This window comes from Dreissena polymorpha, chromosome 6 (genome assembly GCF_020536995.1).
Source record: "Dreissena polymorpha isolate Duluth1 chromosome 6, UMN_Dpol_1.0, whole genome shotgun sequence".
NCBI classification, from domain to species: domain Eukaryota; kingdom Metazoa; phylum Mollusca; class Bivalvia; order Myida; family Dreissenidae; genus Dreissena; species Dreissena polymorpha.
Genome location: NC_068360.1, coordinates 47,965,510 through 47,987,706, shown reverse-complemented (window position 1 = coordinate 47,987,706; position 22,197 = coordinate 47,965,510). Strand labels below are relative to the sequence as shown.

Sequence of the window (22,197 nt, the reverse complement as noted above, 5' to 3'; positions counted from 1 at the left end):
ACTTTAAAGAAAACAAATGATGTTTAAGTATAAGATTACTAGCACAATTTCTTACCGCTTCAAGGTTTGTAAACAACTCGCGGTAGGTCTCGAATGAATCAGGCATATTCATACAATGTTAAGGTACATTGTTTGACATTTAAACTGAATTGTCATTAGCTTTAACATAATTTCTACAAACCGTTTCTATTTTTTTACTTTCGTATGTAAATACCTGTATACTAATCTCATTTTCACTTTTAGTGTAACAGACCACGAAGGACGACCACTTTCAGCAGAAAGCGATTCAGATTCACCCGAGAATCCTGTGCAATTGAAATTAAGGTAACATATATACAAAATATCTGAATCTCAAATACAACTATCGATCATTTTCGATTTGCATTAAATGCATTTTTTTTCATTTCGTGCTAAATGGACCTTTTCAACTTTGTGTTAAACTGTTGAAGATCCATTATATCCAATGGAAATTAAGCCCAGAAGACGGAAAACAAATATTGACATATAAACTAGATGTGATGCTTATATGAAATACCTTTCGGTACAGCGTTGTTAAATTTCGATTAACTAATATTTTGAGTATGAAATAATCAAAGATGGCCCTAACCTGAGTTTTCAGGCATGGGGAAAAATGTTGTCCTGACAGAAAAATAAAAGGGCTGCACAAATTATGTGATCACTATGTTTAATATGAGTATAGGGAGAGCAGCGAGTGAAAAGTTTGTCAGACTAAATTTGAATTGCTCGCCATTGCAATGTGAGCTTTTTGGGCCGCCGTGTGTCGTGCGCCGTCAGACTTCAACCGAGCATTAACTTTCAATTTGAACAACGTATCCTCCTTAACGATGGGCAGATGTTTACGAAATATTTATACTTATAATGTATGGTTGACTTTCTTTTGGAGATAAAATTGTTCCGATTCGCTGCATATGTAGATATATGATGATGATGATGATGATGATGATGATGATGATGATGATGATGATGATGATGATGGTGAAGATGACGATGATGATTATGATGATGATGATGATGATGATGATGATGATGCTTTTCCGGACAGTAACTACATCATTCATCATGCAGTTTAAAATAAGTTCACCGCCTCTGTTCACAATGTGGACAAAGTTTTTACACGCAAGTCCATATATGAATTGACCTTTCTTAGAGGAAATCATGTTTTTTTTCTACATTGTGTAATATTAGCCAATATTAACATTAAATTCTCTCTGATACTATTTATGTTATATACTTGAATACTTTAACGTTATACAAATTAAACATGCCTATCGAATTAAAGCCTTGGGTGATTTCGAGTGTTAAAGATTGGTTATATCGTGCTTCATTCAGAATCAGACAAAAGCAAATCCGCTAGACACAGGTTGAAATATATTATAAAATTCACAATTCAGTATTGTAATTAGTTATATACTTATAGATAATTTGACTAAAATACGGATAAACGAGCTTGTTTAAGTACACATCATACTAAGTTCGGGATTGCAATTGAATTTTCACGTAGTTCAATATAATGTTATGTCCCGCGACAAAACTGACTTGCGGGAATGACTCAGTGAGTCGTGGGATCGCCTTAGCAAGTCGCATGAACAAATTAAGTCGTGGGAACGGGAGTGCGCTTTTCGTCTAACTTTTTATCTCAAAATGCTGTAGCTCCTTTTATAAGATCGCACAATGGCGTTATCTTTTAGGCAGTTATTACCTTTTCATTACAACTTCATATACACGTCTCTGTTTTCAACTCCTACATTTTGCGAGCGATGTTCATCATATATTAACAGAATAATTATCCCCAAAAGCTACAGAGCAATAATGCACCCTATGGGGGGGGGGTACACTGCCTGTAACAGCTTTAAAAATAACAACTCGTGTTCAGCAATTATTTTTGAATATCAACTGAGCCGTTTCTCAGGAAAAGAATACTTTTCCCTGGATAATTGCATCTATTAAATTTGATTTTTTTTTAAACCACTTGTTTATTTAAAGAAAAGTGTTTCGAAAGACAAACAAACTTGTTTGAAGGTATTGTATTTGTGCAATCGTTTGCAAATTTCTGATGAAAGAAAACTAAAAAGCATAGCCTTTTTTGTAAACGAAATAATGAAAAAGAAAGATGGACATCAAAATTGATGTTTAAATTGGATGTATCACAACTCAAAAATAATATGTTGTCACTTGTATATTCTGCTTTTTGGGCCGGTGGCATTTATTTACAAATACACTCTTGTCTTGTCTTGTATGCTGAGTTTTGCAGTTGGTATCGGCTATGTGCGCAAACGTGCATTATACCGTATACACGGGACTATATCTGGGCGGCAACACTCGTTAATATTACATGTTACTCTCTGTTAGTAAATGCATGAGTACACATGCATACAAAATACAAATTAAATTACATGAAATTCAGTAAATTAGATACTGCCAATAAGCATACAGTACACTTTACATTACTGACAAAATATCAAAAATTAAAACTTCCAATTAACAGTTCATTTTGCCGAAACTTTTCATACAATTTTATGTATTAACATCAACATTAAACTGTAAAAAAAATACCAGCAGCACGCAAAGATAAATAAAAATCCCTCTATTCGAACCAGCGAGCTTTCGAAGCAAATTCTAACGCGCTTTCATTTTAACACGGTGATGTATGAATTGTTTTAAAAACAGTAAAGCATTTTTCCAAATTATCAAAGACAATCGTTACACATGCGTTATTATATTAGCGATTACGATGGATGACTATACATAAGCAAAGGCATGTTGTTAACGTGTATGTAAGGAGTGTATTTCTCTTTCTTGAATAAATTGAATAAATGTAACATTCTGTATTGAATATATGTCATCGTAATGAATATTATCATTGTAATAAACTGTGAAGAAGTCCTTTCAACGTTGCAACGTGACTGATGATGAAATAAATATAAATGTGGTGGTAAAACTTGTTTGTAATCGCAGGAATAAGACAATCATCCAATACAGTCCATTAAGCATCGTATAATAATATAACAAACAACCAACACATTTCGGAATTTACAACTTTTGGGGGTGAGCCAATCTAACAATAGACTATGCCTTTCCGCTCTGAATGGATAATTGTTTATTAATATTACTTTATGACGAATTTCCTTCATGTAGCTAATGGGACGTCCGCTAAAAAGTTTAACATTCATGTTTATAATGATGTTATTAATTTACGTTATCGATTGACTGCTTTGTTGCCTGAAATGTATTGGAAACGATTTAATTATCATTCAAAAGCGTGAGGACGTTTTGGGATTGAACCCGGTTCATTCGCATGAAAATCTTCTCACAATTTAATCAGCTTCGTAGATGATAACTTACTGTTTGCTATCGAGGAGACTCGGGAACTGAAATTGATAAGTTTCGATCACGAGGTAATTTCACAATAAAAGCCAAAGAGATATAAGAAGTGAACAGTATCGTAAGGCGCTTTTGACATAGACCTAAACTACTGAGTATATATGACTAAATCAGACAGTTTGGATCTTTGATAATGTGTCAACAATTTTATTTCAAGAAAGTTTAAGAACGATTCATTGACGCTTTTATTAATTTGTCAATTGTTCAACTAAACATCGCGCTATTCGAGAACATTCGACATTTTAAAGAAATCGATTTTTCCTAATCGAGGCATATAGAGATATTATGTCTTGTTTCGCAGCTTTTCCGTGGATATTTTAAGTGGGCAGGGGATATATTTTTGACCAAATTTCGAGTTCCGAAAGGCCGCAAACAGTCAAATCCATTTCATCAAAACAAAAAGGGACACAAGAAAGTATTTTTTGTGTCAGTGTCATAACATAGGCAACATACATTGAAAATACAGTCAAACACAAGGCTGGCTTCTTCACGTGTGAAACTATGGCGCTTGATCTTTCCCCCCACCCACCTCATTTTTAATGAAAACTTAAGAAATTTGACCCATTTCATGGCATGCACAGTACATTCAAACAGAATGCAATCCTAATTTTGGCTACATTACTCATTAATTTCATCCCTGTACTGTGTTTATTCACCTGGATAAGTGTCTCCCATTCGTTTAAATTTTTCACAATTTACCTTCAAAGTTCTGTTCTGTTTCTGCAGCGTGAAATATTGACTTCCGCCAAAAGTGAAAACCTCCTTTTTGAAGATTCAAAATTTACTTGCTATGGAGCTGTCACGAGTTTCAATGTTTTTTTCCAAAATTTTGAGACATTCTTTCTCAAACCTAACACAAGAAATACATCTTATAAATACCTAATTGATTTTTTAAGACCGTAGGTTACCCCTTCCCTAAAGATATGTAACTTTCATGGACCCCCTTTCACTGATATATCCCCTGCCACCTAAGGACTATTTCGAAAACGGCGAAAGATCACAAACAATTTTAATATTACTTTTTTCTATTGTTTTTGGCAATTCAATACTTCTATTTTGATTGCAGCCGGAACAAATTAAATATAAAAATAGTGAAGGATTAATAGAATACTATGTAAGTGCCATTGTGAACTTGAATTTATCCGACCAGTCCCAGAAAGGCTTACACGGCTCGGCAAGCCTCGCCATGTAAGCCTTTCTTCACCTCGTCGGATAAATTCAAGTACACAATCACACTTACCTAGTATACTCTAAATATTGAATTCATACAGTCAACACTATACATGTTATTGTTTTACAGAAATGCGCTTTATAAAGATTAGTTAATTAGATAAATGTGTTGTCATACACAATAAGATATTTGATATAAAATAAAATATAACAAGACAAGGGCAGATATCTTACTCATGAATTTGGTAATTATTCTGACAAAAACTGCACAAAATACTCAAGAATATTATGCCACTATTTTGTACCATACAATTCAACAAACACACAATCCGTATTTTGTCTAGTAAGTTTTGTTCATAACTTAGATTATCAAAACTCGTGCACCATTGAAATTAATCATGTTTTTCCAATTGTCGTTTAACAGTATTAATATTTGAAAACATTGTAACATTGACGTCTATGAGGTTGCAAAGTTCTTTTAAGGTCATATACTTGTAAAACGACAAGAACATAGACAAAAGACACTCAATTAGTACGAAAACGGTATTTAAGGCGGTCGTGACAATATAAGGCATTAATTACGTTTATGTCACTTGTGACACAAACACTGCCGTATTTTATCGTTTTGTCACACATCGCGCCCCGGTATTTAAAAAATATATTTGCACCTGTTTGAAAAAATACTAGCTCAAGTCACTTATTTCATGAAATCAAATAACAACTTTGATGGAGCTGTATAAAATGGTAGTTTAGTTGTTTTGACATAATATTTTTATATTAAACTCGAAATATGTTTTCAATAAATTTTCACACTTAAGCGCAATCTAAAAGTGTTATCCTCTTAAACAGGCTAATACATGTCTGAGATATGGGGTCCAGATAATTCCGATTGAAATTAGCTCACATTAAGTTTGGATGACATGAGTTTTCTGAAGGGGTCCGCATTCTAATGTCGGACATGTCACACTTGTGGGTAATGACAAACACAAGGTCCGAGAAATCACGAGACTCATCATCCTTGACCTCATGAATGATCTATAGGGAAAAACATAACCTCTAAAAGTTTATTTCAACAGTGATGGTCCTTTAAAAAAAACTTCTATTGCACAATGCAGTAATGATGACCAAAGTCTTTACAAAAACACAAAATGTGCGATTCCTTTATCATAACATCGGGTACATGTGTATAATATGAAGTTTCATTTTGTTAGCTCAATAAAGTTTTAAAATAGAGTGCTTGGAGTTTGCCATCTTGATTATTTAGAATATCGCATCGTGCTATCGTTTATTTCTATAGACACGTTAAGCAATGTCCTATCTCCGGATTTGTACAAAATTGTTAACAAACCTTTGACGAAAATCTTATAATTTCAACATATTATGGAGGTCATCTTGGTTCCATGATAAAACATGTGTGCACGCGTTTATATTCGTAAGATTTGATCAAAAAATTATTTAGACGCCATTAAAATTATATCAGCAAATTGCTTTATTTATAAGTTATAGATAAGGTATATGTAATAGCTTAGAAGAGAATATTCACAATGGCATAGTCAAAATTGATTATGCAATACCATTCAACAAGTCCTACAGAACTTCACAGCAAGTTCGATGTCATCAAATATGCAATATAAAGAAGTGAAACTCCAGAAACTGCAGCAGTATTGCAATTCTATCATACACACTTTTGTGGCCCTTTATTTATGGCAAGGAACCAATTGTTAATCTGTAATCTATTCTAAGTAGTATAATCTGTTTACAGGTGTCTTTAATAAACGACTTCGCTGTTGTTTCAAAAGCGACATGGTGATTATGTTTTTTATAAGTTCTATTTTAATTATATATATTATGCTTAGTGATGCCAACATTCAAACGACGTTGATAATGTTTTGATTCAGTTTACATTGATGCGATGGTTGCAAAAATGGTTTTACAAATTATCGATGTATGTCTTATTTTTATAGTCTCATGTTTGCACGTTATCACTTATCGAGAAGCTAAGCACTTTGTTTCCGTAGTCGTTTTATTTGAATTATATGACAATAGCATTGAAATTACTTCAAAGAAAACAAATGATGTTTAAGTATAAGATTGCTAGCACAATTTCTGACCGCTTCAAGGTTTGTAAACAACTCGCGGTAGGTCTCGAATGAATCAGGCATATTCATACAATGTTAAGATACACTGTGTAGACACTTAAACTGAATTGTCATTAGCTTTAACATAATTTCTACAAACGTTTCTTTTTTTTTTTACTTTCGTATGTAAATACCTGTATACTAATCTCATTTTCACTTTTAGTGTAACAGAACACCAAGGACGACCACTTTCAGAAGAAAGCGATTCAGATTCACCCGAGAATTATGTGCAATCTTCGAAATTAAGGTAATATATATACAAAGTATCTGAATTTCAAATACAACTATCGATCATTTGCGATTTATATTAAATGCATTTTTTTCATTTCGTGAAAAATGGACCTTTTCAACTTTGTGTTTAACTGTTGAAGATCCATTATATCCAATGGAAATTAAGCCCAGAAGACGGAAAACAAAATTTAATTAAAATTAAAATAAGTTCACCGCCTCTGTTCACAATGTGGACAAAGTTTTTACACGCAAGTCCACATATGAATTGACCTTTCTTAGAGGAAATCATTTTGTTTTTTTCTACATTGTGTAATATTAGCCAATATTAACATTTAACTCTCTCTGATATTGTTTATGTTATATACTTGAATAACTCAAAGTTGCAAGAAATGTTCGATAAGATATGAAGTATTTGAAATATCTAACGTTAGAAATTACAGAAATTATGCCCGGTTTCATTAGAAATAATACATTTCACGATATGCGGCGCAATGAATATTATTCGTCACTATGGGAGTATAATAATGGTTACGTATCGTTCTGTATTAAGTCAAGTTTTTATATTTCTTTAATTAAAATGTCATCTACTCAACAAATATCATCGTGCAATTTACGTATACACAAATCAAACGTAAAATGTATGTATTACTACTCAAAAACACGATGTTTAAATTTTAATTTAATTATCGTTTCATCGTCCACGTCCTGGATTTTCCAAACATATTTAACAATCATATGTAAATGATCTATGTCGTACTTAAGATGCGCTGAATATCCGAGCAAATTCATCAACAGCTGTTAGTAATAGAGAGCACTATTTGCATAAACACCGTGTTACCCATTGCCAAGTGTTACATTCAGTATTAATATCTGAAGATGTTGGGTCCGTAAAGTATTGTGACATAAGAAGAGACCAACACACTTTAGATCCTGGAAATGATGTAGCCAATCCTGTTGATAATTATGTTAAATTAAGAGCAAACCATTACATTTTAAATCTATTTTTTACGGCGGGTATCTTCTTTAAATGCATTCCTCTTTTATATAATTTAGTAACTGTTACAATATTCTATACCTCACATAAACAATGTGAAATGCCTTTATCTTGATTTTAGGTAGAAGCGTTTGGATTGTCATTACACTTGCTAATGGATTAATTTAAAGCAACATGAAACAAGAAATTGAGCCAATAACTCTTTAAAAAATCATCTTACAGAAAAAATATTGTTAAGCAAGTAGGGGCATTTAGTTAAAGTTAAAGAAAAACGTAGAAGATACACGACAAATGCTGTAATATATCTGTCGGTTTAGACATCTATTTATTATCCAGTTAATGCCCATTACAGTTAGAATTGAAAACGAAACTTCTTCTTGGCATGTATTAATTTTCATATATTACGAGCCAGCTAACTTTGAATCTAAATTAACAACAGTGGTTTGTAACGTCATTTTCATATACAACATATGTGATAATATTTCCATTTTAATTTACTGCAATATAGGCCTTTAAAAAACCTATATAATGTTTTATAAAATTACCAATACATGCTTTTGAACAGATCCCGAAAATGCCAGACGATAAATGACCACCTGCGCTTTTTCAAAAAAAGGCCGCATGTTTTTTTCCGATTATCATTATTCTTAAATACTTTTAGAAAGACGAATCAAGTGACGTACTAAAAATCGTCGGACAGTCTGATAGCCGTTGATGTTTTTAATATGAACATGATCGTACAATACTGTAATTATGCAAAAAAATGATAGCACAACTATTGGTTTTGGAAAAGTTTCGTCTGTGAAATCTGATTTTACTAAATATGAAACTTTCTCAGATAATCTGAAACAAAATTCACTCAAAAGTTAAGAATCCCCCTGGTCAATGTTCATTTGATTGTTAATTTGTTTTTATATACACAATTTTCATAACCGGAGAGCATTTTTTAAGTCATGTTATGACCGGTGTCGTCACCGATCAATCGGTCACCGGTCACCGGTCAAAATTGACCGGTCCGGTCACCGGTCATGTTATGACCGGTGTCGTCACCGGTCAACAGGTCACCGGTCAACATTGACCGGTCCGGTCACAGGTCATGTTATGACCGGTGTCGTCACCGGTCAACCGGTCACCGGTCATTGAGCGGTCCGGTCACCAGTCATGCTATGACCGGTCCTGTCACCGGTCAACCGGTCACCGGTCATTGACCGGTCCGGTCATTGACCGGTCCGGTCACCGGTAATTCTATGACCGGTCCGGTCACCGGGTACCGGTCCGTGCCACATACCGTTCCGGTCACCGTAGATGTTGACACTACTTTGTCAGTGCTCCACAACTGTAGACGCAGTCGCGTTTCTACTGTGAGTCACAGACGTAAACGCTTAGTGTCTGATGTTTCCGGCTACTCCTCCACCTCGGGCTTGTCGTCGTATGACTTATCGTCTACTTCGACTAGCCCTCATCATTATCGGAGTGGACGTCGTTCACGCTCACCGAGTGTTTGTCGGCGTCGATCTTCTCGTAAGAGCGATCACGCCAGCGCTCTGGGAGACGTTCCATCAGGAAACATTATTCCCAGCGTTGAACAGTGTCTCGGCAGCGCAGGAATAAGGGACATCGACCTTCCTCTATTAGGCTCTCTCGGACCCCTCGGTCCCCTAGGAGATCCTTCTCTGAGGAATCTCATTACTCCCTTTCACGTTTGTCGGCCTCTATTTTTGCCTCAACACACACTTCAGCCGTTCCTACAACCACTGGGCTTAATTTGTATTCAAACACTAGTTCGTATACATATCAGGCTCCAGGTACAGGGGTTAACCTAACCACTTCGGCTACGTTTTCAGCCCCACGGGTCTCTTCCACATTGCATAGAAGTATAACCCGGGCTGCCGCTACACCATCAAATCCCAATACTTTGCGGATCCAACAGTCGCCGGGAACCTTTGTCCCTATTACGACTGATCCTTTACCAGCTACCGCTGGCATTAAAAGTGAGTCTGCTGACTTGATCACTGATCGACCTAACTCACCAGCTATATCTTTGATGGTGCCGGAAAACGATCCTCTCATGATAGAAGCGTATGACTCTAGTATTCCTACTTCTGTATCAACCGGTTTCATTCAATCCAATGCTCTTGCAGATGGTTCGATTGAGGCGGGTTCGGAGTCAAATGAGGCCAAACCTTATTATTTGGCCTCTAAAAATCAGGTTTACGAACTAATGTTCAATACCTTAGATGAGGACTTCTGCCCCCGCCCTTCCATGTATCCATATGCATACCATATTACCATAAGCATAATAACTGACAATTATTATAAGTTGAATAATCCATTTACCGCATGTAATTTAGTTTCCATAAATATCAACACCATCATAATCGAGTGCCACCCTGTCACATATATATTTGTAATTATGTTGTTGTTTTCATTCACTATCATGTATTACGTTCCTAAGTATGCACTTAATTGTGTATGACCGTTTCCTTTTTACATGGCCTATGTAATGTAATATTGTTAAGACTTACACTTTTCTATATACAACTCATAGTCAATATTTTTTATGTTCTTTTCTGTTCTGTTCTGTAAATATTAGCATAATTTCTGACGCCGATTGTGTTTTTTAGGTATTTTTTGTTGTTTTGGGATCCGCTGCCACGAGTGGCCACACGCAACTTATTTTTTGTTTACTCATATTTCAGGCTTATATACGAAGTGATACTTTTGCTTTATGATACGCTGAGTTGCGCTCAGTTACAATCTGTTCACAGTTTGACAACTACATGTTTCAACATCTTACACGGTCTGATTCCCGATATGGATATGATTTCAAACTGTCGTTTGGGAGCGTTTTACATAAGAAATCTATTTGATATCAATCCGGCACGATAATCATAATCGGTGTTCCCAAATATGTATATGCTTGTATTAAATTATACAATCAATATAATCCTAACTATAAAAGGTGACTGTGGTTGCGATATATTTTACGATTTGTCACTAAATAGTAATAGACTTCTAGCATAGCCCAGCTTTATATTTGTTTTTATTGGCTAGCCAGGCCCTAGGTTAGTTCTTGTGTGTTGTATCTCTGATTAAGTTCTTTATTTTGTGTCTGACCCCAACGTTTAGTCAAGACTATCCGATAAACGAATACTTGGACATGTTTAACATTTCTAATTCTGTCATTTGAATTAGGATTTTTTTGACGCTGAGTGAAGAAAATCGACAAAAAGAGAAGGTGCATTCCAGTTTCCCAACATTTCAAAAATCCTATTTGTTTTTAAAAAAAACAAACAAAGGCAATTCTTACTAAGCCAGTGATGTTATGTCAAATTAACGCGGACATTTAAGTTTTTCGAGATTGAGAGAACTTGACAAAATGCGGAATTTTACGATTTTATAGCTCATACGTGAACTATTAGATGAGCGACTTAAAAAAAAAACAGTAGCGAAAGTATGAAGATTTAATTCACTATTAATTTTTAGATATTTCATTGTTAAATAAATAGAAAATATTAAATTAAAAAAATATATAAAAAAATACATAATTATTCCGTATTAAAATAAGAGTTTGGGGCAGCATAAAGAGTCAGCTTTAATACATTAAATAAGTACGTTTTAGAAAAGTATCGGACACAACATTCACTAAAATGTGAAGACTCTCACCGGGGATTGTTCGTGTGATTGTGTGTTTGATATGTACACAACTCTCAGAATAAGAGAGCCTTTATGTAAGTCCAGACCGCATAATAATACATCAATTTATGCTTCAACTCAATGAACTGCAATTAATTAGATATGAAATATAAATGTCTGATTGTTAAATTTGTTTCCACATACATGTTTGTGCAATTGATTGTCTGATTGTTACACGTGTTACCACATATGTGCAATAGAAATGTCTGAGTGTAACATGTGTTTCCACTTTGTTCCGGATTACCCATTTGGCAGAGTAGGCAACCGCGACTTATAGGGGCCCCATGAGACCATGACGAAATAATGTGTTTACTTTCTTATTTAGCCTCATCTAATGACTTGCCAAAGCCAATTATTTTACTTTAACATTCATATTACTTATTTCTTGATAAATAGTTTATTGCGTAAATAAAAAGAATACAGTGATTGTTTTCTTATATTATTAATCTTATAAAAATGTCGTTTTGGCATATATATACTTACACTAGGTACCTGGGGCGTGGGCTCCAAAAGTTTCACTGCCTATGAGCCTACACGGTGCTTAATCCGACACTGTTCCAACTTATGTTAAATAAAAACGTCTGATTGTTACATTTGTTACCATATATAATATATGCAAATAAAGTTGCGCTGTTTATTATTATCAATATACTAATCCACATGATATGCTTTAAATAATGCATTTAACAAGTACAAAGAATATGATCGAGTTCCCGGAATAAGTTTGACATAATGAATGCGCGTCATTACGATACTATGCGGATGCGGTTCCTCTTCGAAGAAGAGGGGGTATATTGCTTTACTCATGTCGGTCGGTCGGTCGGTCGGTCTGTCGGTCAGTCTGTCGGTCGGTCCGTCCACCAGATGGTTTCCGGATGATAACTCAAGAATGCATAGGCCTTGAATCATGAAACTTCATTGGAACATTGATCATGACTCGCAGATGACCCCTATTGATTTTCAGGTCACTAGGTCAAAGGTCAAGGTCGCAGTGACCTCAAGCAGTAAAACGGTCGACTGCAAATAGGAAAATGATTTCCGGATGATTACTCAAGAACGCTTACGGCTGGGATCTAGAAACTTCAAACGGGCATTGGTCATGACTGGTAAATGACCCCTATTAATTTTGAGGTCAGTAGGTGAAAGGTCAAGGTCACAGGTCAAGGTCACAGTGACTGGAAAAAGGAAAATGGTTTTCGGATGATAACTCAAGAACTCTTACGCCTGGGATCACAAAACTTCATAGGGACATTGCTCATGACCGGCAGATGACCCCTATTGATATTCAAATCACTAGGTCAAAGGTCAAGGTCGTAGTGACTTAAAGCAGTAAAATGGTTGACGGAAATAGGAACATGATTTCCGGATGATAACTCAAGAACGCTTACGCCTGGGACCATGAAACTTCATAGGGATATTGGTCATGACTGGCAGATGACCCCTATTGATCTTGAGGTCATTAGGTCAAATGTCAAGGTCACATTGACTGGAAATAGGAAAATGGTTTCCGGATGATAACTCAAGAACGCTTACGCCTGGGATTATGAAACTTCATAGGTACATAGGTCATGACCGGCAGATGACCCCTATTGATTTTTATGTCACTAGGTCAAAGGTCAAGGTCACAGTGACCTGAAGCAGTAAAATGGTTTCCGAATGATAACTCAAGAACGCTTAGGCCTGGGATCACGAAACTTTATAGGGACATTGGTCATGACCTGCAGGAAACCCCTATTGATTCACCACCACCAACCACCACCACCACCACCACCACCACCACCACACCCACACCACCACCACCACCACCACCACCACCACCACCACCACCAACCACCACCACCACCACCACCACCACCACCACCACCACCACCACCACCACCACCACCACACCACCACCACCACCACCACCACCACCACCACCACCACCACCACCACCACCACCTACCACCACCACCACCACCACCACCCACCACCACCCCCACCAGCACCACCCACCCACCACCACCACCACCGTTCAGTGACAAAAAACGTATTCACACAATGGCTGCCACTACAACTCACAGCCCATATGGGGGCATGCATGTTTTACAAACAGCCTTTTTTATTTTTTTTCGATAGGACTATGATTATTTTCCTTTCAAACAATAATATGTCAACTACAATGTTTTATGTTTCTCTTTTTCAGTGCATTTTATAAGAAAATATATACAAGTGGAAGAATCCGTTTTATGAAAGACAAAGAATGGGTCCACGATGCACAAGTGAGTTTTCACTCATAATAAGACACGTACACTTCTACAACGAGCACTCTGATCAGCAAACCATTCTTTGGATAAAAATGCTATTTAACATTTAATTTCATATTTCCTCTTTGTATAATAGCACGTGTATGAATTCCACAGTGCTTATTTTGCATAAATAATGTTAATCTATTCAAAACAAACTTTGTAAAACCCACTGGAATATAAATATATACAACATAGTTGGTATTTAATCATAAATATTAGCCTTAAGCCAACACCTTATTTCCAATTGCTTCTCAGTACATCAAGATACCTGCTGATGCTGGGGACACGGAAAGTATTCTGCAGCAAGTGGTGGAAGGCGTTATTGACAAGCTATTGCCGGTTCGTAATAAAAAGCTTCTGCTGTCAGTCACTGACGGTGCGGATGAGTTGGATAAAGACGGTCGTAACGCATTCACAGAAGGCCTCAAAAAGATGTTACCAGGTAAATGTCAATAATTTTAATATAATTATAATAATAATAATAATAATAATAAAAATAATGATAATAATGATAATACTACTAATAATGATAATGATAATAATACTAATAATCATTATCATCATCATCATCATCATCATCACAACCACCACCACGACCCTCATCATCACCATCATCATCATCATCATAATTATCATCATCATTATGATCATCATCATCATCATCATATTCATCATCATCATCATCATCATCATCATCATCATCATCATCATCATCATCATCATCATCATCATCATCATCATCAGCATCATCAGCATCATCATCATCATCATCATCATCATCATCATCATCATCATCATCATCATCATCATCATCATCATCATAATAATCATCATCATCATCATCATGATTGCTACTAAGTGAACAAAACAATAACTAGACTTATCAACTATGTAAGAATTAAATAAAATAAAGCTTAATTGAAGCATAATGTTAGTGATGAAACGTATATTAATTCGGTAATTTGAAACGAATGAAGTTATCATTCTAAGTCCCCAATATTATATACTTACCGGCATGACCATTAAATACATATTAGCTATTTAAATACAAACTTCAGTTAATGTGATATTCAATGCATGTGCTTTCGTTCCAAAAAATATTTTATGTCTGTTTTACTCATTTCATATTTCAAATATAGATTCTATCTTGCAAAACGCAGTGTTGCAAAACGCACACTTTAATTGCTTCAAACTTTATGCAGCCGGGATTCGATCATAAATTTCGTGAAGTTATGTACAAAAGCATGAAACTGTATTTACCCGAGATTCGATAATAAATATTGTGACAACATGTTTTAAAAGTTATGTGTTCGTTTCGTGTTATTGCTTCATTGCACATTTCTTCGGTCCATGTGAATTACCGTGTCGCTAATGAAGACTAGCCACAATATTTATTTATCATCACGATGCATTAATGAGTTTTGTGCTTCAATGCGTAAACATCATAATCAGACAGATCCTTCTAAAGCCCCATTATTACTCAAAATCAACGAATATTTCGTTAATTATTTCGTAAAATAAAGTTTACCCATACAAAATCAGTGTTCCGTATATAATAGCCATAATTTCAACGCTAGATGTGGTCTGGTAACTATGTATCTTGTTAAACCTATGTTACCAGACCACATCTAGCGTTCACATGTTGGCTATTGCTTTAATGAATACTGATTTTGTATGGGTTAACTTTATTTTACGAAATATTTTACGAAATAATCGTTGATTGTGAAGTTTAATGGGGTTTTGAATAAAGTCTTTCACCAAGTTTCTGACTTATTACTTATTAGGTAACGAGTGGCCGCTTTTGGTTTGCTTTGAGTTTATGAAAATATTCTCTCATTAAATTCTTGAAAACGTCCACCTCTCGGTCACTAAAAGTTTAAGCCCGTTTTTCGCTTATTTCTGATGTGCCAGAGTGCGGCCATATTGGACAATGTTCGTATGGCAAATTGCGCGAAAACGACGTCATTTTCAGGGTTGCATTGTTGGTAATTTTACTGTGGTTAGTTAACGAATTTCAATGGTTAGGTTACAACTAAGTAACCATCGTTTATACAAATACACTTATATTGCGGTAACATAACCATGCAAATAGCTGCGATAACCAAGTTACTAAAGCTAATATTAATCACAGTTTATACAATTGACCGCTGAGGTTAAAAACCTGTCAAAACACAGATTGTTAAATGTTTATCAATACACGTATATGTTTTACATAAATTTACTTTCATTTTCGACTGATTTTCAGAAAATAGTTTGCATTACTATGAATTGATAGTAAATTGACGATTGGTTCCTTTCCTTATACCATCCCGTCTGCAAATTATCATCTCGTTCATCGTTGGAAGCTGTTATCAAAGCAATGACTTATAATGGAAACCAAAACTGCGACTTTATACATGTACTTATAATTTATTTTATCTTTGCATTAAAATAGAATATTCGAATATGAATTTTGAATTCGAATATTCGGCCGATTTTCGAATATTCGGATATTCGGTCCCATTCCTAGTATAAATTATATTATTGGATAATCAGTATGCTCCTTGAATGGGGTTAAGTTGAAATGTTATCACTTGGTCATCTGTATAACTTCATTTTTTTGCTGCCATTTCTTTGTATAAATGTAAACCAACAATATTTTTGTATTAGTATGTAACACGTCGTAAAATAAGCCTACTCACAAGATAAAGTAATACATTGTATGTGTTAAAGGCCCATTAAAGGTGACAAATCCAATTATTATGCATATAAACTGGTCTATTTTTACCGGATTTCAATTACTCTTGCATAAAAAACGACAATAACACAGCTTAGGTGCAACGTTGTCAAGAATTATGGAAGATATACCCGTTTCATAATTGGAAGAAATGTTTACAACTTTGCCACTAACGTGGTGTGTAGCCCAAAAGCGGTGACGTATGCTAAAAATAGCCGAAAGAAAATTCAATTTTAATTCTATTTTAACAACTTTTTACAAGCAGAAAGTAACTTATAAGATCACTACAAACGTTTTAACCATTAAGAAGAGACCTATTTTGTGAGTGATACCGGAAAACGTTGAAAATCAACGAGATATTTTTGGTGACCTGAGTCACTTTCACTTTCCCGAGCAAACAGCGATGTAAATAATCTGATTGTTTGTAAACACAATTTACTTGGAGGACACTGTATTTTGAGCTCAAAACGAGTTGTATTGCTCATTTTTATGGTAATGTCGATTAACATATATATATATATATATATTAATAAATAAAACAAGCAACAAATATTTAAAAATCGGTAAATAATTACGGATCGTCACCTTTTATGGGCCTTTAGTCGGTACTGAAGCGATCAGAAAATAACTTTTTCCATTGTTTCGAGATAAATTGGTTGTATATGTTATATTTGTAAACGTTTTAAGTTTTGAAGAGCGCATGGATATTTAGGTAGTTACAACAGTGCTTTGTTTTGAATCAGTAAAGGCAATTAAATATGAACGCATGATTTATTTATAAAAGTTAAACGATCAGTGAGTGCTTACGTGATTGAAAGGTGATGAGATGGATTGATGGTTTGATAGATTGATGGATTGATTGATTAATTAATTAATTGATTTATTGATATATTGATTCATTGATATTGTATTTGGTTGACTGTGGTATTGAGCGTTGGAGAAAAAATGCCGTTTCATTTGTACGTTATAATTAGTAACTGGGATAAAGAAAATCGATAATTGCGATTTTGTTTACGATGTTCACAAGAAAAAGACTTTAGGAATATGTACAATACATATCAGTATGCACCAACACAAGTATGCGTCATTTTTATCTACTAGAATATAAATTGTATGTTGTGTGGCAAATATTCCTGACAGCAGAAGATCATTTGTCACTTTCAGGCAGAACTCTGTAAATTATTTTAATTGTTCAATAAACAATTCCTTCGTGTGATGTTGAGAACTCATAACTTTAATCATGCATTTTAGAATTGTTTATGTTTTTAAAAGTTTAAGGAGCCTATAAGTGTGTTTTTTTCATCATGCAGTACACTTTCTCTAAGAGACGGAAAACGATTTGAGCTCAATTTCGTTAAAACTTCCTTTTAATAAATATGTTTGCGTATCTGTGTGTATTTTAATTTTTGATGAGACGGGATAAATGTGGTAAATATGCCAACGGCGTCAATGATTATCTGGTATGGTTTAGGATCTGATTGAGCGAATCAAAAGCCCTGCTTCGCTGGATAATCATTTTCCACCCAAATTTTGTTTGTATATATTATTGTCTATTTAACAGGGATTTCATTTCACTAGACTCATTTTTGCGCACATCTGACATACAATATCGACCCCCACACCATTTCGAATGTTTATACCCGCGTAAGACTCCGATTCATTTGAACGTTATATATGTATGATGATTTTTATTTTGCTTTAAATACAAGCTACCAGGAGTTTTTTGTGAATATGTGAAGATGAAATGTGGTTTTGAAGGGCGCCTGAACACGCGGATACGATTAATCGACACACAAGCGCGCTAAGTGTTTAGACCAGAAAATAAAAAATAAATTAGTTCAAATGTGATGACATATTTTATTGCAGTGTGATTAAGAGATGAAAATCAATTTGTCAGAAAGGTTTCTCTCCAGTTAATGTTTCATGAAGTTACTGTCTTTAAATAACACATATGTTTCCCAGCAAATCAAAGGCACTAATGATCCAACAAAATTGTATAAATGTGTATATGCATATCTTCAGCACGTATATTTGCATTTACGTAGGACCTTCGCTTATCATATTTGTTTAGTTAATTGTTGCCTTTGATCACATATTTAAAAGTATGTTTCGCAGCAACTTAGCGTTAATAAATTATTTTCTGCTGTATACGTATATGGGGACTTGTTTGGTACTTATTTATTTCTACACAAACACTTACAACCTATGATCCGAATATGATGAAACGTTTTATGCTTCAAATAGGTTTTGCTCTTCGATTATGTAACATTTTCTAACGTGCGTTTCCGTGCGATATTGTAAAATGCGTAGAATATCTGGATACTACGGAATACCGTAAGGGCCATCGTGGTTACACATTAGAATCCAGAGGGCGACAATGCGAGAGTGCGAGAATACGATGACGACATTGCGACTATACGATGGCGACAGTGCGATAGTACGATGGCGACAATGCGATAATACGATGGCGACAATGCGAGAGTGCGAGAATACGATGACGACAATGCGACAACGCGATAGTACCATGGCGACAATTCGATAGTATAATGGCGACATCGTATTCTCGCACTCTCGCATTTTCGTCATCGTATTATCGCATTGTCGCCATCGATTTATCGCACTGCCGCCGTCGTATTGTCGCACTGTCTTCATCGTATTCTCGCACTCGCGCATTGTCGCCCTCTGGATTGTAATGTGTAACCACGATTGCCCTAACGGTATTCCGTGGGATACTTCTGTCCGCAGATCTTGCTACCATGTTAACAACATAGCCATACGTAGACAACAGAACAATATATGTTGAGTCACCGATAATCTGCATTTAATTGTTTTGTTTTTCGGTAATGTATGTAAACAACGTTCTAAATCGTTCAAAGTAAGATATCGACTTAATAATTGATACTTGTACATATACGTTGAATTTTGATACTGATACCCGAATTTGCAATATAAGTCTACGCGTACTTATAACATGTTGGTTTGAAAATATTTTCAAATTCAATTTTCTTAAAGCTTCGTAATCTTTTTTATCTAGTGTTTACATAAATTTCTTCGTTACACAAAGCGGTCACTTTCTTTGCACTTCTAATATTAAGCTTTCGAATGTTTTGGAAAAAAGACATTTTTGTTGTTAAAGCAAATTCTGTTTTCAAAACAAGCTATAGTGTCGACCGTTGTAACATTGATGTGTATTTTATATGCACGTGTATAGGCTAGAAGCTTTATTGTAAGCTATATTGCGGAAATAAAGTTGTTTTGTTGTTGTTGTGTGTTGTGAAAACTTAAGCTGCATTTTGATGTTTGCCTCGTAGATAATAATAGAGAATATACTTTCCATTCCATCATAAAAACATTTAATTTCAAGATTTAAAATGATATAAACTGTATTTTGTGCTAGTCAAAATCATGTTAAATACATTCACATCGGTACAAACCAAATAATATGTGAGGATTTATTTATAACATGCACTCAGTATTTTATCAAACACTTACAATTAATGTGTCGGTATCAGTATAACATAAGTTGCAAGTTTGTCGTTATGAACTATATTTAACATTACTATTATAATTGATATCACCCACTATCTCTTTAATAGAGTTAAAGCTTTTCTTATTTGTATTCATTTACTAATTTGTTTCGTTTATAATCATTGAGAAGGAGCAAATACAATGTTGGCATACACTCTATATTTTGTTTAAGGAACGCATGTTGATCGAAATGCACGAATAATGTTAACGTACCCAAAGGAACATGTAAATCAATAAACTGTACCCACAATACCAAAAAAGGATCATTATAAAATATTCTCTCGGTATCTGCGTTTGCATATTGCCGTTGACTGTACATTTGGAAACGATACATGTATAACGGTTCAGCTTTGTTACGTATCAGATGTCTGAGATGTCAAAGCATACTAGTATGCAGCATCTGGACGTTTACGGGGCAAAACGTCTTACAATTTTATTACATTGAAAAACAATAGCATTTACTACCGATTCTTTTATTTGTCGGTTAATAAATTATTTGATTTTCTGGTTAAAAGAAATATACATCATGAGTAGATCAGGAAAATATAGGCTACCGGACAAACAGACACACGTACGACCTCAGAGAAACACTATTTTTGTATCTTACATCATTTTATAGTGTATGTTCGATATAAATTAACAGTGTATCGTTTATATTTATATTGTTTATGCGTTACAACTGGGCCATATTGTTGGCATTAATTCGTTACCAAGCATGCGATAAATTAACGGCATTTACGCGTGGTTTCATGTGTATGCGGCAACGCGCATCTGTAGTATTACGTTTTTTTTCGGCTCTGCGATTGCCGATTTACTAACGCTTTGCGGCTCAAATTATTATAACCGAGTAATGGCCATCTAGTTCAAGCTTGCCTTCTATGCTTTAAAGTACTTTATTTACATGGTGTGTTATTCTTATTTGTTGACGTTTTATTGTGAAGGTAGAGTTGTACATCTGCAAGCCAAGGCTGAGTGTAATATCGATTATGATATACATCCATAAAATAAGTACTCTAATAGTCTTGCAATATGTTAAAGACTTAAAAGATCTTAGTGGCTTATATTATTATTGAGTTATAGACATTAATGCTATTTCACGATTGTTTTCATATTTGTTGACGTTTTATTGTGTAGGTAGAGTTTCACATCTACAAGCCAATGCTAAGTGTAATGTCGACTATGATATAAATCCATAAAATAAACAATCTAATAATTTTTCAGAATGATAAAGACCAAAAATTGAAAATAATAGAAAAAATGACGTTTATTTAGTAAATCGCGCGAAAACAATAAACGGAGTTTACCTATAAAATGGCCGTCTTAGTGTATTCTATATTTTTTGAACGTCGCTGTTTTTTTGTTTTGTTATAATTACCTCAACAATATAATAATTTATAATATATTATATTTTCATTTTCTTTCGTTCTTATCTAAACATCGATTTTTTTTGGTACAATTGCGAACATACACCGACTTTATGTGGTTAACGTTCAAAGAGACCCTGGCACATTTTGGGCGCCTGAGACATTTTATTAGGTTATTATTCCTATATTTAAACAAAATATCACGTCGTTAAGAAACACCGCGTTCATTTCGGTGTTTTACACGTTAGATTTATAACCCCAATATACATATGACTCTTATTTTTTAATATATTATTTATAAATCACATATTTGGTTCTAATAATGGCGCAATCGGCTAGCATGTTGACCACCAAATTAACGGTTGGAATCGAACCGGGATCAACCGAAAACGGATATGATAACCAAATGCCATCACTGGTATGAATTCCTTCCGTCCGAGTTAACGGACGTAAGCGATGAAGCACACATTCATTATTGGACATTAAGCTTTACATGGAAGTATTGACGCTACATGAATATCTTGCTATAACTATATTTCATATTACCACTATTTGAATATATCTTGAACAAACAACTAACAGATTCAATAATAATTAATCATTAAGAATAAAACAACCAAATTAAGATTATTTTAGTTACACGGTGTCAGTGGATAGCCACTCACGTGCA

General features: G+C 34.7%; 1 protein-coding gene across 1 annotated transcript in view; it reads left to right on the top strand.

The window, feature by feature from the left end:
• Positions 1-11,833: 11,833 nt before the first annotated feature.
• LOC127835661 (uncharacterized) overlaps positions 11,834-22,197 on the top strand; it is a 59,706-nt gene continuing 49,342 nt past the window's right edge. Inside the window, exons 1-2 of the mRNA XM_052362100.1 lie at positions 11,834-11,887; positions 14,175-14,361. Coding sequence (XP_052218060.1) covers positions 11,834-11,887; positions 14,175-14,361 — 241 coding nt within the window. The remainder of the gene's footprint in view (positions 11,888-14,174; positions 14,362-22,197) is intronic.